Source organism: Salvelinus sp. IW2-2015, linkage group LG35, assembly GCF_002910315.2.
Source record: "Salvelinus sp. IW2-2015 linkage group LG35, ASM291031v2, whole genome shotgun sequence".
Taxonomy (NCBI): domain Eukaryota; kingdom Metazoa; phylum Chordata; class Actinopteri; order Salmoniformes; family Salmonidae; genus Salvelinus; species Salvelinus sp. IW2-2015.
The window spans coordinates 12,020,148-12,035,451 of NC_036874.1; the positions used below are offsets into that span (position 1 = coordinate 12,020,148).

General features: G+C 43.5%; 2 protein-coding genes across 2 annotated transcripts in view; one reads left to right on the forward strand and one right to left on the reverse strand.

Annotated features, from left to right (window-relative positions):
* Positions 1-5,156, reverse strand: part of LOC111958689 (proteoglycan 4) — an 11,787-nt gene extending 6,631 nt beyond the window's left edge. Inside the window, exons 1-4 of the mRNA XM_023979937.1 lie at positions 5,008-5,156; positions 4,693-4,750; positions 3,488-3,838; positions 2,101-2,367 (exon numbers count right to left, since the gene is read on the reverse strand). Coding sequence (XP_023835705.1) covers positions 2,101-2,367; positions 3,488-3,838; positions 4,693-4,732 — 658 coding nt within the window. The 5' untranslated portion in view covers positions 4,733-4,750; positions 5,008-5,156. The remainder of the gene's footprint in view (positions 1-2,100; positions 2,368-3,487; positions 3,839-4,692; positions 4,751-5,007) is intronic.
* A 5,911-nt stretch (positions 5,157-11,067) lies between these two features.
* Positions 11,068-14,901, forward strand: LOC111958572 (uncharacterized). The gene is made up of 6 exons (XM_023979837.2): positions 11,068-11,249; positions 12,573-12,656; positions 12,777-13,106; positions 13,366-13,593; positions 13,671-13,767; positions 13,893-14,901. The coding sequence occupies exons 2-6, from the start codon at positions 12,605-12,607 to the stop codon at positions 13,927-13,929; spliced, it is 744 nt and encodes a 247-aa protein (XP_023835605.1). The 5' UTR covers positions 11,068-11,249; positions 12,573-12,604; the 3' UTR covers positions 13,930-14,901.
* The last annotated feature ends 403 nt before the right edge of the window (positions 14,902-15,304 follow it).

Here is a 15,304-nt window from a genome sequence, read left to right on the forward strand (position 1 = left end):
CCTCCCCTCCCCCCCCCCTCCTCCTCCCTCCCTCCCACTGTTACCATGGAAAATTTTAACTGCAAGTTGTTTTCACCAAGTAATATCTTGAGGTAAAAAGGGGGGGGGCATCAACAGACAGACTCACAGACTGCCACAGTAGAGGTTCACCTCAAAATGCATGGGGTCAATATTACTGGTGTTGGGTATGACTAGTAGCTTCACGAGTCGTTATTGCTAATGCGAATAAGCCCTGTAGCCCATATAGTGATGTGCTTCTGTGGCTAACTGGCAGTTACATTACTTGGTGTAATGCTAGCTAGTAAAACCACCTCTTTAAGGAATACCTAGGATAGGATCAAGTAATCCTTCTAACCCCCCTTAAAAGAGTTAGATGCACTATTGTAAAGTGGTTGTTCCACTGGATATCATAAGGTGAATGCACCAACTTGTAAGTCGCTCTGGATAAGAGCGTCTGCTAAATGACTTAAATGTTAAATGTAAAACAACTAGCTCATAGTATTAGCATTAGCATTTTAGCTGCTGGGTCATGTACATTAGGCACCAAACAAAAGAAAACAGACTAAGACAAGGAAAGACTACTCTGACTTCTCAAATCAGACACCAATTGTTTTGTGTGTGCCCTAATTAACACAACCCTGGACACTAGATAGCGACTCACAGTCAGAGCCGGACCACCATCTGGGGCCACAGTTTTCCCTGCGATTCTAATTGTGTGGTCTTTCAGCTAACCTCATGCTATTCTACACATTTAGCAATTTTCTTATGTATTTTTTTACCCTTATTACCAGGTAAGTTGACCGGGGTTTAACAACCCTACTCTTACGCTAAGTGCCATGAGATCTTTAGTGACCACAGAGAGTCAGGACACCCGTTTAACATCCCATCCGAAAGACGGCACCCTACACAGGGAAATGTCCCCAATCACTGCCCGGTTGCATTGGGGTATTATTATACCGAACAGAACTATAAATGCAACATGTAAAGTGTCAGTCCCATGTTTCATTAGCTGAAATAAATACAAAATCGACGCATTTTTCCATAAGCACAAAAATCATACTTCTCTCAAATGTTGTGCTCAAATGTGTTTACATCCCTGTTAGTCAACATTTCTCCTTTGCCAAGATAATCCATCCACCTGATTAAAGCTGATTAAACAGCATGATCATTACACAGGTGCACTTTTTGCTGGGGACAATAAAAGGCCACTAAAATGTGCAGTTTTGTCACACAACACAATTCCACAGATGTCTCAAGTTTTGAGGGAGCAAGTTTTGGCATGCTGACTGCAGCAATGTTCACCAGAGCTGTTGCCAGAGAATTGTGCCAGATAATTGAATGTTCATTTCTCTATCATAAGCTGCCTCCAACATCGTTTTAGAGAATTTGGCAGTACGTCAACCAGCCTCACAACCGCAGACCATGTGTAACCATGCCAACCCAGGACCTCCACATCCAGGGAAAAGCGTATTCTGATTGGCTGGGCCTGGCTCCCCACTGGATGGGTCTGGCTCCCAAGTGGGTGTCCTATGCCCTCCCAGGCCCACCCCTGCCCAGTCATGTGAAATCCATAGATTAGAGCCTAATTTCTTAATATAAATTGACTGATTTCCTTAAATGAACTGTAACTCAGTAAAATTGTTTGAATTGTTGCGTTTACATTTTTGTTCATTATATATATTTTTATACCAGATGAAAGGGTGCCTCCTACTGGCCCTCCAACACCACTTCCAGCAGCATCTGATCTCCCATCCAGGGACTGACCAGGACCAACCCTGCTTAGCTTCAGAAGCAAGACAGCAGTGGGATGAGGCTTAGAGGAAATTGTGCAGTTACAGTATATAGCTAATCCCATGCTATTCTACACATTTTGCCATTATGAGGCTGAGAGAAAATGTTGCAGTTTTAAAGCTAATTTCCGGTTAATCACAATTCTACACATTTTGCAATGGCTTATCACGTGCTCATATGCTATCTAATTGCCCCTGGATTACCCCTGCGTGCCAAATCAGTAATCCAGCCCTGCTCACTTGTGAGACTGTGTGGGAGTCTAATTAGCTTATGTTATTAGCATTAGCAGCTGAGCATGCAATTACTCACAGTAAACTGTGAGGGACTTTGAGGCTGTCTGAGCGCTGACGAGGTTAGAGACGGTGCAGGAGTAGACCCCGGCATCTTCCCTCCTGGCCGGGTTGATCACCAGGTCGCCCCCTTTGATAGTGACCCTGGAGTTCGAGGTGAGAGCAGAGCCCCCTTTACCCCACAGCACACTGGTCTCTGTCCCCATGGTCCAGGTACAGCGCACAGACACATTGCCCCCCTCCAGAGCCACTGACGGCACAAACATAGTCACGCCATCCACTGCATCTAGGGTGGGGAGAGAAGAGAAACTGGGAGATTATAGACTGGTCCTAGATCTGTTTGTGGTGTCTTGCCAACTCCTACGGCCATTGACAACTCTTATGGTCATGCCAACTCCTATGGTAATTGTCAACTCCTACTATGATCATTGACAACTCCTATAGTCATTATCATGCCACAAACTATTCTGGGACCAGGCTAGTGAGATGAATGTAAATACTGGAGTAGTAGACTGATTGGGAGATACACACACACAGGGAGAGCTTTTGAATGAGCCATTATTGGGCTTTCACAGTGTGATCACAGACAGAGGGGGAATCAATTCAAGCTTCAAAATACGCTGAAAAATAGAGGGACGCTTAGTGTTTTCTGCCTAAATTAATTTTGTTTAATGAAAATAATGGAGGTTTGGGAGAAGAAACAATATAAACACATGGGAGCAGATGGTAAATAAAGGGTCAGACAAAATGCCAATAAGCGCTAGGCCTGGACTGAGAAAATAAAGATAGAAGTGCTATCTGTAACTAAAAACAATAGTAATTACAAACACTAACAGGTCTGGACAAACAAGTGGCTATAATCACATTACACTTACATGCTCGATTTTCCACCACTGCTATTCACTTACTTCTGTAATCCTCCCTCCCATCCTCCTCCTTTATCTCCCTCACTCCATCACCTCCTCCCACCCTCCCTCATTACATCTCTCCTTCCTTTCCTCCCTCATTACATCACTCACTACATCCCTCCTTCCTTTCCTCCCTCATTACATCACTCACTACATCCCTCCTTCGTTTCCTCCCTCATTACATCACTCACTACATCCCTCCTTCCTTTCCTCCCTCATTACATCACTCACTACATCTCTCCTTCCTTTCCTCCCTCATTATATCACTCACTACATCCCTCGTTCGTTTCCTCCTTCATTACATCCCTCCTTCCTTTCCTCCCTCATTACATCACTCACTACATCCCTCCTTTGTTTCCTCCCTCATTACATCACTCACTACATCCCTCCTTCCTTTCCTCCCTCATTACACCACTCCTTCCTTTCCTCCCTCATTACATCACTCCTGCCTTTCCTCCCTCATTACATCACTCCTGCCTTTCCTCCCTCCCTCCTTACCGAACACCCTGAGCTGTATGGACCTGGTGTTTTGTGCCAGGCCCGTGGTGGGCGAGGGGTCCACCTTCACTGTGTAGTTCCCCGCGTCTCCCAGCTGGGCACTGCTGATACGGAGCTGGGTGGCTGTGATGGTGACCCTGCCCTGGTACTGGGTCACAGTGTTGAGCACCGCACTGCCACCCACCCATAGCCCCAGGGGGGTCACCCCACCTGGGTAACCCCATGTGATGGAAAACACCTGTACCACTGTGACCACCGTGAAGACCGCATCAGTGCCAGTCTGCACCAGGACTGGATCTGATTTAAACTGGATTGAGACCAGGTCCTGGGAGAGAGCAACGGAGAGGAACACTAGAGGGTAGGAGAGGGGGGAGAAGAAAGGAATACAATGCTTATCACTTATTTACCTGCTTACTTTCTTACAGTGATTATGACAGGTTGTTATAACACTGGTATGAGAGAGTTTGAGGGGTACATAGTTGGGGGAATTATCAAAACACTTTACAAGCATATAAAAAGGCCCCAAAAGTCTTCAGCAGATGAATGATACTAAATCAAATGAATATGCTCCTGATCAGTCATGGTGAATTGACTTTACAAGGTGTGCACGAGAAAGACAAAATTTGAGATGAATTGCATCGAGGTTCCCTCGTTGATCATTTGCAGTAAAACAGCAGCACACGTTTATAGCCTTGTTAAAAACAATACAGTGCTTAGCTGACTTCAGTAGAGGTGGATACTGGATAGAGAAAGTATGTATGGGATTCAGAGACTGTGTCCCAAATGGCACCCTGTACCCTTTATAGTGCACTACATAGTGCTCCGATCAGGGCCCATAGGGCTCGGCAGGGCTGATAAGCCATTGGACATTGTGTATTAGGATATCACACACCCTGATAAAGGTTGTTAAGCCAAAACTTTGGTTGAATAAAACCACAAGAAGGAGAGATGTGTGTGACTTTATTTTTCATTTATGCAACAAAAAACACGGACTAAGAATGCAGCCGAGCTGGGGAGGAGACATTGTTTCTGTCACCTTGGAATTTCCCAAATAAAACGTAGAGCTACTCCTCCAACATAAAAAAAATACACACATCAGCATTCTTTTCACAGGCACACCCTTTTGGTCAGCTTTAGGTTAGGGTACTCACTGAAGTCAACATTGAAACCCCTGTCAAAAAATTGAGGGAGGAGAGATGCCTTACCTGCCAATGACAGAATTACGGGAAGCAGGTGTAAGTTCATCACATCAGTCAGGATAGCCTGTGGAGTATTTTTGACTCAGACTCAAATCACAACTAAATTGAAGTGAATGAAATGTGTCTGTTTAAGACTTATTAAAACACAGAAAGAAAGAAACCCAGGCTGCGTTCTTCTGAAAACTCAAATAGGACATGCTAGTAGCTTAGCGTGCTAGCATTCTAAACCAGACAGAGTACATAGGGTTAATCTATTGTGAATAAACTCACTTTCACTTAATTAAAAACATGTCTTGAAAGATGTTCAATGTCAACACTTACGACAGACTTTTCTCTCTTCTCTCATGTTTCAGTTGTAAAAGCCATAAGCAGATTTTTGGCAAAACCAGTTTGTTTATGTGTGAAGGTTTCATTTCCTGTTTCTCCACTCTCACCTGTCTCCACAGGTGTATTCATTTGTCCACACCTTAGTAAAACCTCTTGCAACGGAAAACATTGTGCAATAAATACAAAGGTTTCTTATAGGACAAATTCAGACAGGTCCCTCCCTGTTTCACACCTTTGCTTCTGTTTGGTTCCTAGTGAATACACCTCTGTCTTGCAGACACACCTGTCCTCTTAAAGGGATCGTTCGCCTCAATTACTTGAAAGCAGCATTGTGAGCCTATGGGCCAAGAGCGCACGCAATCCATGCTGGGTTTGTTTATTTAGGCACACCAGCTACAAACATTAGTAGCCGATGACACCAATTAGTTTCCATTCAAAATCACAACCATATCCTGCTGTTCTTTCTCAGTTGATGCTTGTGGGAAAACTTACAAAATGTAATTCAAGAGCAGTTGGTATCTGTGTTGAATATTTTACACATGCTACACTTATAAATGTGGGGAGCTGAATTTCTTTTGAGGTGTTTTGATTGTGAAAATACGAATGTGCAAGTGCTGCCCTTTAGCAGAGACAGGGAATGATCAAACTCGCAAACGCATATTGTAGCCTTGTAATGTAGGCTGTGTGGAAAATGTATTTACCTATTAAAGCTCAAAATTATAAATAAAATAAAAACATACATTGTATAAAAAGCTTCAGTTTTATCAATTATATCTATTTAAAAACATCCAGAGAAATTAGCTCCCAAACAAGTGAACTAAAGTAAAAAGTGTATTTTGTTCTTTGTTTTTCTTCTCTTCCAGTGGAATGTCACTTGGTGGAACTAGGCTATACAGTATGTTGACTTATGGCCAAAATGCATTGTAGTTCCTTGAGAAAGATAAATGAATTAACAAGCACTATAAGTGAGAGCTCGAAGAGGAAAATACCCGGCAGTAAAAGGTGCATGCACATGCACGCATCCCAAGGGAGCCAGAGCAAGGGCGGGACATAAAGCATTATTACGATTACAGGTGCATCAGTGAAATTAACACAACAGTCTGTCACAGCAAAGTGAAAAGGTATTCTTCCTGAATAAATGAAAGAATGGAGCTCATGATTATGCCTAGTAGCCAAGTCTTACTTATTGTTTCTGTGCATTCTTTCTGCACCAATCTACTGGTAGTAGATAGATAACTTCAGGCCCGTAGCTACTGTACATATGACACAGGCAAGTCAGTTAAGAACAAACTCTTATTTACAATGAAGGCCTTCCCCCGGCCAAACCGTAACCCAGACGACGCTGGGCCAATTGTGCCCCGCCCTATGGGACTCCGAATCACGGCCGGTTGTGGTACAGCCTGGAATCGAACCAGGGTCTGTAGTGACGCCTCTAGCACTGAGATGCAGTGCTTTAGACCGATGCGCCACTCGGGAGCTTGTGAAATGCCCAGATAGCTGCTCAACTAGTGGCAGTAGTCACTGCCCAGCTCCCTGAACCTACACTACACGATCATCTAAGATCTGCTTGTTGAACATCTAATTACAAAATCATGGGCATTAATATGGAGTTGGTCACCCCTTTGCTGATATAACAGCCTATACTCATCTGCGAATGCTTTCCACTAGCTGTTGGAACATTGCTGCGGGGACTTGCTTCCATTCAGCCACAAGAGCATTAGTGAGGTCGAGCACTGATGTTGGGCAATTAGGCCTGGCCCGCAGTCGGCGTACCAACTCATCACAAAGGTGTTCGATGGGGTTGAGGTCAGGGCTCTGTGCAGACCAGTCAAGTTCTTCCACACCGTTTCTGACCAACCATTTCTGTATGGACTTCGCTAGGTGCACGGGGGCATTGTCATACTGAAACAGGAAAGGGCCATCCCCAAACTGTCGCCACAAAGTTGGAAGCACAGAATAGTCTAGAATGGCATTGTATGCTGTAGCGTTAAGATTTCCCTTCACTGGAACTAAGGGGCCTAGCCCGAACCATGAAAAACAGCCCTAGACCATTATTTCTCCTCCACCGAACTTTACAGTTGGCACTATGCATTCGGGCTGGTAGCGTTCTCATGGTATCCTCCAAACCCAGATTTGTGCGTCGGACAGCCAGATGGTGAAGCATGAGTCAACACTACAGAGAACGCGTTTCCCATTTCCGGCCATGGAAACCCATTTAATGAAGCTCCCGGCGAACAGTTCTTGTGCTGAAGTTGCTTCTTGAGGTAGTTTGGAACTAGTGAGTGTTGCAACCGAGGACAGACGATTTTTACGCGCTACATGCTTCAGCACTTGGCGGTCCCGTTCTGTGAGCTTCTGTGGCCTACCACTTCGCGGCTGAGCCGCTGTTGTTCCTAGCCGTTTACATTTCACAATAACAGCACTTACAGTTGACCGTAGCAGCTCTACCAGGGCAGAAATGTGAAAAACTGACTTGTTGGAAAGGTGGCATCCTATGACGGTTCCAAATTTAAAGTCACTGAGCTCTTCAGTAAAGCCATTCGACTGCCAATGATATTGAAAGGCTGTGTGCTCGATTTTATGTACCTGTCAGCAACGGGTGAGGCTGAAATAGGCAAATCCACTAATTTGAAGAGGTGTCCACATTCTTTTGTATATATAGTGTCCTCCCATGGTCGAAGCATGACAGCAGACAACCTGAAAGCAAGCCAATTAAAGTTTGACAGTTTAACATGTATCTCCGTCCCATGGCTACAATTTTCACCAAAAGGCACAGTAAGGCGAACGTGGGAAAAACGTGGTGAGTAAGACAGGAAGACAAGTTGACCAACATGCTGCACAACAGGCATCAATGGAGGCCTTGACCATGGTCATTTGTACCGTCAGTGAGGTCCTTGTCCGATCCTCAACAAGCCTTACTGGCCACCGAGATCAGTGCCCCATGACACTCCAAACACCAAATGTCGTCAGTTTCCCATGCTTGATGGCAGAAGTGTCAGAAATGGTTGAGACTGTAGATAAAAATGTGGACTTCTCCAACTAGGGAAGCCCCAGCCACACCTGACGAGCTTCAGGATAACTTGAACTATGCTGACATTGCCATGGTTTCTTTGAATGATATACTTCCATTCAGGGAGAATGAGAAACGTTCATAGACCCAATTAAGGGCATTGGCCCTTTGTGAGAAACTCTGCAGTTCTCATTCCCTGTCTACCAATGCAGAGGACGCATACCAACTCCACCTGGACACGAGCCCTAATAAGGTTATTAGCACTCTGGTCTTCTCATTCCTAACAGCAAATGCAACAGAATCTACTTTGGGAGCAACAAAATCTGAAACAGGCAGTATATTTGTGAACAATCTGTTGTCCCACATGGAGGATTAAACTTCCTCTGGTACACCTTCTTTGTACTCTATGAGATCGGTGATGGACTCTGACGATACCACTATTAGTGCTAGAACTGGGTCCTCTTGGAGTCTCCCTATTATGTCGCATTACTGTAAGTTTCAGGCTAAAGCTGTAAGAGCAGTAAGAGAGATGCTCATTAGTTCATCCACAGAGTCCGATTTACACGGCCGGTTGTGATACAGCCTGGAATCGAACCAGGGTCTGTAGTGATGCCTCTAGCACTGAGATGCAGTGCTTTAGAACGCTGCGCCACTCGGGAGCCCATGAAATGCCCAGATAGCTGCTCAACTAGTGGCAGTAGTCACTGCCCAGCTCCCTGAACATACACTACGTGATCAAAAGTATGTAGACACCTGAACATCTCGTTCCAAAATCATGGTTATTAATATGGAGTTTGTTACCCCTTTGCTGATATAACAGCCTATACTCATCTGGGAAGGCTTTCCACTAGCTGTTGGAACATTGCTGCGGGGACTTGCTTCCATTCAGCCACAAGAGCATTAGTGAGGTCGAGCACTGATGTTGGGCAATTAGGCCTGGCCCGCAGTCGGTGTTCCAATTCATCACAAAGGTGTTCGATGGGGTTGAGGTCAGGGCTCTGTGCAGACCAGTCAAGTTCTTCCACACCGTTTCTGACCAACCATTTCTGTATGGACTTCGCTAGGTGCACGGGGGCATTGTCATACTGAAACAGGAAAGGGCCATCCCCAAACTGCCGCCACAAAGTTGAAAGCACAGAATAGTCTAGAATGCCATTGTATGCTGTAGCGTTAAGATTTCCCTTCACTGGAACAAAGGGGCCTAGCCCGAACCATGAAAAACAGCACCTAGACCATTATTTCTCCTCCACCGAACTTGACAGTTGGCACTATGCATTCGGGCTGGTAGCGTTCTCCTGGCATCCGCCAAACCCAGATTTGTCCGTTGGACAGCCAGATGGTGAAGCATGATTAAACAATATTTGCTTGACTGATATTCTAAAGGAATATTCCGTTTTCATTTTCCAGTGCTACAACACCACAGACGACACCAGCACTTGAAGTGAGTTTTTCACGTGTGTATCAAAAATGGTCCACCACCCAAAGGACATCCAGCCGACTTGACACAACTAAGGGAAGCATTGGAGTCAATATGGGCCAGCATCCCTTTGGAACACTTGACACCTTCTAGTCCATGCACCGACGAATTAAGGCTGCTCTAAAGGAAAAGGAGGAATCAGTATTAAGATGTTCCTAATGTTTTGTCCACTCAGCGTATTTATGTGTGTGTGAGATTTGTTTTTGGGGGGGGCGTACTTTGCTAACAAACCTTCCCCTTGGGAAACGATTTAAACGGGAAAGTGTTGGGGTAAATAGTGTTGGGGTGAGAGTTACTGGCTATACTGGCTGGGGGTCACGACGTGCAAGCGGCTCGGGCTGGCTGAGTGGTCTGGCCGATCTATTGGTCACTCTGTATTTAAAACAACGGACCTTTGCGGTGGCTGGATGGGCTGGGCGGCTCGGATGGCTCAGGCCGGTGTCACGTCTTGGACCCTACCATTATTTGTCAGTGTCATATGGATGCATTTGGAAATGCGTGCACATGGAGGTGTGTACGGGGGATGGACACGTGTCTCGGCGGGTGGATGGGGGTCTGCTTGTCCGCACGCATGGACATGGGCTCAGCAGGCCCGAGGGTAACGTGGCTCCTTACTTAGGTATCTGAACATCTTTGATAATATAGATACTTGTTTGTGAGTGGATCTCTATGTATTTGAAGGGATGCTGTTGTTCTGAATGTGACTTGGGTCTCTGCTCTCTATCCAGCATTGACGTGGACTGATAGGTATGAATTTCAATATCTTTCCGGAAACAACAACAAAAAAGTACCCTATCGTCATACTTGAGTAAAAGTAATGATTCCGTAATAGAAAATAACTCAAGCAAAAGTGAAAGTCAACCAGTAGAATACTCCTTGAGTAAAAGTCTAAGGTTTTAAATATACTTAAGTATCAAAAGTAAACGTAATCGCTAAAATATACTTAAGTATCAACAATACAAGACATTTCTAATTCCTTATATTAAGCAAACCAGATAGCACCATTTTCTTTTCTTTTTTTCACGGATAGAGAAGCATGTGTTTAGTGAGTCTGTCAGATCAGGCAGTAGGGATGACCTCTTGATAAGTGTGTGAATTGGACCATTTTCCTGTCCCACTAAAAATTCAAAATGTAACGAGAACTTTTGGGTGTCAGGGAAAATGTACGGAGTAAAAAGCTCATTATTTTCCTTAGGAATGTAGTGAAGTAAAAAGTCAACGCTGTCAAAAAATAAATAGTAAAATAAAGATACCAATACAGATACCCCCAAAAAACTACTTAAGTAGTACTTTAAAGTATTTTTACAACACTGAATATGAATGACAATTGAAAACAGCGATAGTCTTGAAATACTGTTTCATCCAAAGTCTGGAATGTGGAATTGTTTCCTTTTTTAAGGGCATTTGTGTGCCTTGCACCGTATCCGTACAAGGATGAATTAAAATGTATGACTATTCAGTCAGGAGTACCATCTGGTACAAGGGAGATACTGTACAGTAGGAGTTACTTTCTGTTACTCCCCTAGGTACTGTAGGAGTCACTCCCTTATCACCAAGTAAATTTTCATTCCTGCCATACTGGATTGTGGAAAGGGAAGAAAAACAGGTTCAACACTTACATACAGTAGCTATTTTAAGTGCCAGTAGGCATTGGGTTTGATGTCCTTCAATCAGGAAACATTAGGCAAGAAAATAGAAATACATCAAGCTGCCCTATACGGTCACCCTACAGAACATCCAAATGAAAAGGTAAGATATGAAGACATGTCTTTTGTATTACTGAATAACCTGGATGCTGCTGCTTTTAGTTGTCATATTTGGCATTCTTCGGCATGACAAGTTGAAAGGGGTGCTACAACAGAATCACTGGCACCCAGGCAAGTGTTATAATCAACAGTAACCGTGAGCTCAAGGTTTAACTAGCCAACTGAACATATTATCTTGTTACCATGGCTTTTGGCCATGTTTAGAATGTCTGCTTATATCAGGTACAAAATGAAGGTACATAATGAACGGAAGGGATTGACAGGAAAATGATACAGTATTATGTAATATAGGATGCCGCCACATAAATACATTTGGTGTCTCATTGTACAGTAATACAGAGCAGGTTAAAAATACGCAAGAAAGGTTTGACTATTTTAATAGCAATTCTAAATGCTCTGAAACTGCTCTGAATGCGTAGTATTGTTTTATATCTTTTGTGGTGGTTAATTTCTTTACTATCAAATGAGGAGAGAAACTTATCTCACAAGTTAGAGTTATACTTAAACTAAATATTGAATCACTTATTAATAAGGGAGCAGGTCAATACAACACACACATAAATTGAACTGATTGAGTGCTCTACGATAATGATGGCTGGTCGACGAATCACCCTCAGATGATTCGTTGAGTGCCCCGAGACAAAAGTACAAAGGTATTTTATAGCCAAGATACACCCCTTTCAACATACATGACGAACAACAGATGTATAGAATGGGTCACAAGGTTAAGATTTGTATGCAATATACTTATAATTCACAGCAGACAGTATCTGCTATAAAAAACAGTTTTCATTGTGTAGAGAGACCAGTGTCTGGCCCCCCAACTCCATACTGGAGCCATGTCTCCCTGGTACCGTTTAGAACAGAAACATTAACTCATGCTCTGGAATGGGGTCTCTTTAGGCTTTATCCCCCAAAAGACATCATAAATCTCCTGTCAGTGTTATCTCCCAGAGGCTCATCCTCAGTAGAACACACACAGATGAGCGTTCCAACAACCCCTTATTCTGTTGCATAAAACAACCATTTGATGCAATAATAGCATTATAACATAATCTTGTAATTTCCACCATACTATGTTGCCACAGAACCATCTCTAAGGGAAAAAATGTATGTCAAGCCCATTGAAACACATTTTATGCATATACTGTAGCTAACAATGATCAAAATACAGCTTGTTGTTGTTTGATTTGAATAGCATTTTGCCATCAAATACATTAGGGGGATATGCCTCTGCCCCTGACAATGTGAGTGATAGAGTGCACGTTGAAATGCTGTTGCAAACTTTTTCACTCTTTGTCCTCAGCATTGTAAAATCTAAATAGCTCTGCAGATGTGATGGAAACACAGCATATCCTGGTCTGGCGTATTTGTCTGATCCTGGCCCTCTGTGAGTTTTCAAAAAAATAATCCACCATCTGTCAGTAAGATATTGCCCTGCAAAAATAACTTTATGGTGCAGTAATGTGTACATAAGACGTACAGTAATTCCTTGTCTATCTTTCCTCAGTGCCCCACCCACACCAATGCCTGTCAGTGCATTTCCAGAACAAGGGTCTCCTTTATGTGGCTCCGGGGAGAGACCTGGTCCTGCGGGCCCAGTTCCAGATTACACCAACAGAGAAGATCATCATGGTGATTTGGGACCGCCAGACTGAGAAGGGTCAGGGACAGGTCAGGCTGGCCGATTACCAAGAAGCACCTGGCAATCCTCTAGACCAGAAGGGGGCCTTATTTAGGGTGGAGAATATAAATTCATCTAACTATGGAGTCTACACCATCACTGTGACTGACCAGATGGGGAACGAGAAATCAGCAAATATACTTGTTAGAGAGATTGGTGAGAAACAGCTACACCAATAATTCTGGTCACTACCTAGATTTAGTTTGGGTCAAATACTGTGCAAACTAAAAAAGTCACATTACCTTGACATTAGCCTCGGTCACAGGCTTTCACCTCACCTTCCGAACAATGTGAGTGAAGCCTGGGTACCGAGGCTACCCTTATGTGCAGAACTATGTAAGGATGCAAAAACCAATATAACTATATTTTGACTATTTGTTCTGCCTAACTTTTTCTCTCCCTCCCTCTCGCCTAGTTGCTGCTCCTGTGGCGTCTTTGTCGCTCCAGTGTGAGGTGGCCAATGACAGGGCACAGTGGGACAGCCCAGTGTTTTCCTGGTTGGTGGATGGGGTAGAGCTGTCCAATCAGACAGCCAATCTCTCTGCAGATGGCAGGAGACTCTACGTGTCCGGAATGAAGGGCCACAACTACACCTGTGTTGTCAACAGCAGTCTGGGGACAAGTGTCACATACTACGTCACTGGTATACATGCATTATGATTATTCATTATGACTATTTTGAGTTTCTTTTGTCTTTCATGCTTCTTTGCTGTTGCCTAGATTCTCCTACACCATCCCAAAGTAACCAATTCTGGAAGATTGGTATACTATTGGCCATCATCATAGTGCTTCTAATCCCATGTGGATATCTCTCCTGGTAAGATTACAGAACATCTCCCTGGCTTGTCTTTTACAGAAATACATTAATTTGGCACATTAACAAACTCCCGGTATTGTTTTTGGTACGTGCACTCTTTTGACATTGCTGTGTGTTATTAACAGGAAATGCATACAGCGGAGGACGACTGTGACTATATGACCTTAGGAGGTCCATCGCGTTCCATTATCAGTCTTATTTATGACACTTTGTTACACACTGCACGATCACACAAGTCTTTGGCACATGCGGAGACAGTGATATGAGGAGTTTAAGGTAATATTCTATTGCAACAAGTCACACTACCAGACCAAATATCATTCCTATCAAGAGCTGTGGCCCTATTCACCATCAATAAAATATATTGATATGCCTATTTATCAAATTAAAATTGTATTGGTCACATACACATATTTAGCAGATGTTATTGCGGGTATAGCGAAATGCTTGTTATTGGTGTATTTATATGCCTATTTGTGGTATTTATTTATGCAGTGTCCACACATATATTTGGACTAATTATATCTTTGAATCTTTTTTTTAAAGTACTGTATGCCATCACATTTACATTGTGCACATGTACAAATATGTTCAAATTAACCTAAACTTAAACCTACTTTTGTGATGCCTATGTATGCTATAAAGCAAATGGGGGGAAAATGCACATTATTGTGACGGTGCATGTGTGCATTTAACCTATTTCATAACCTGTGAGGAAATCTTTGTAAGCGTCCACTTTGCTACACTTCCATAGGAGACAGTGAAGAGACATAGAAACACAGCACCTATTTAATAGCGCCATCCACTGGCTTGTTTTAGAAATTCCTCTATTCATAATATCACTTCAAGGTGCAACTTTGGTTTTAGAAGTGGGGGGTGTCTGCATGGTCATGGTCCTACCTGACCGCTCGGAGGCGTCTGCATGGTCCTAAAGAACACCGTTGCCTCGTTTTATATGACATTCTAATGACAAAACTGGGGGGGACAAAAAAGCTAATTCAGAATGTGGGGGGGGACATTTCGTTCATGGATGTCATTGTCATTCACAGAGAACTTGAATTGAAAATACTGTACCGTATTGTTAATTGTTTTTGCAAATGTAGATAAGGTGATTTAATTAAAGTCGCAATCCAGTCTCCTTTTCACCTGATTTACTTAACAAAAGGCACTTTGTGGTCCAGGTATGTTCATGACATAGCACAAGTGGAAGGTGGGCCTTTCTACATTTGTTCTCTATTGCTCCTCTATTGTTTCTGCAAGCAAAGGGGGAGACCGATGACATTAGAGGGCACTATCAGCCCAACTCCTTGAATGGCCTACTCCAAGCACGAACCACCGCATTTAACCTTGGCAAGGTGACGGGGAATATGGTAGAATACAAATAGAGTAGTTCCCTCCGCAAGGCAATCAAACAGGCAAAACGTCAACATCGAGACAAAGTTGAGTCGCAATTCAACGGCTCAGACACGAGACGCATGTGGCAGGGTCAACAGACAATCACGGACTACAAAAGGAAAACCAGCCACGTCGCCGAGAC

Excerpts from the sequence above, each read along its gene's own strand:
- LOC111958572 (XM_023979837.2), top strand. The coding sequence starts at position 12,605 with ATGGAAACACAGCATATCCTGGTCTGGCGTATTTGTCTGATCCTGGCC. Across the intron at positions 13,594-13,670 it reads TGTCACATACTACGTCACTG|ATTCTCCTACACCATCCCAA; the intron begins GTATACATGCAT and ends GCTGTTGCCTAG. Across the intron at positions 13,768-13,892 it reads CCATGTGGATATCTCTCCTG|GAAATGCATACAGCGGAGGA; the intron begins GTAAGATTACAG and ends TGTTATTAACAG.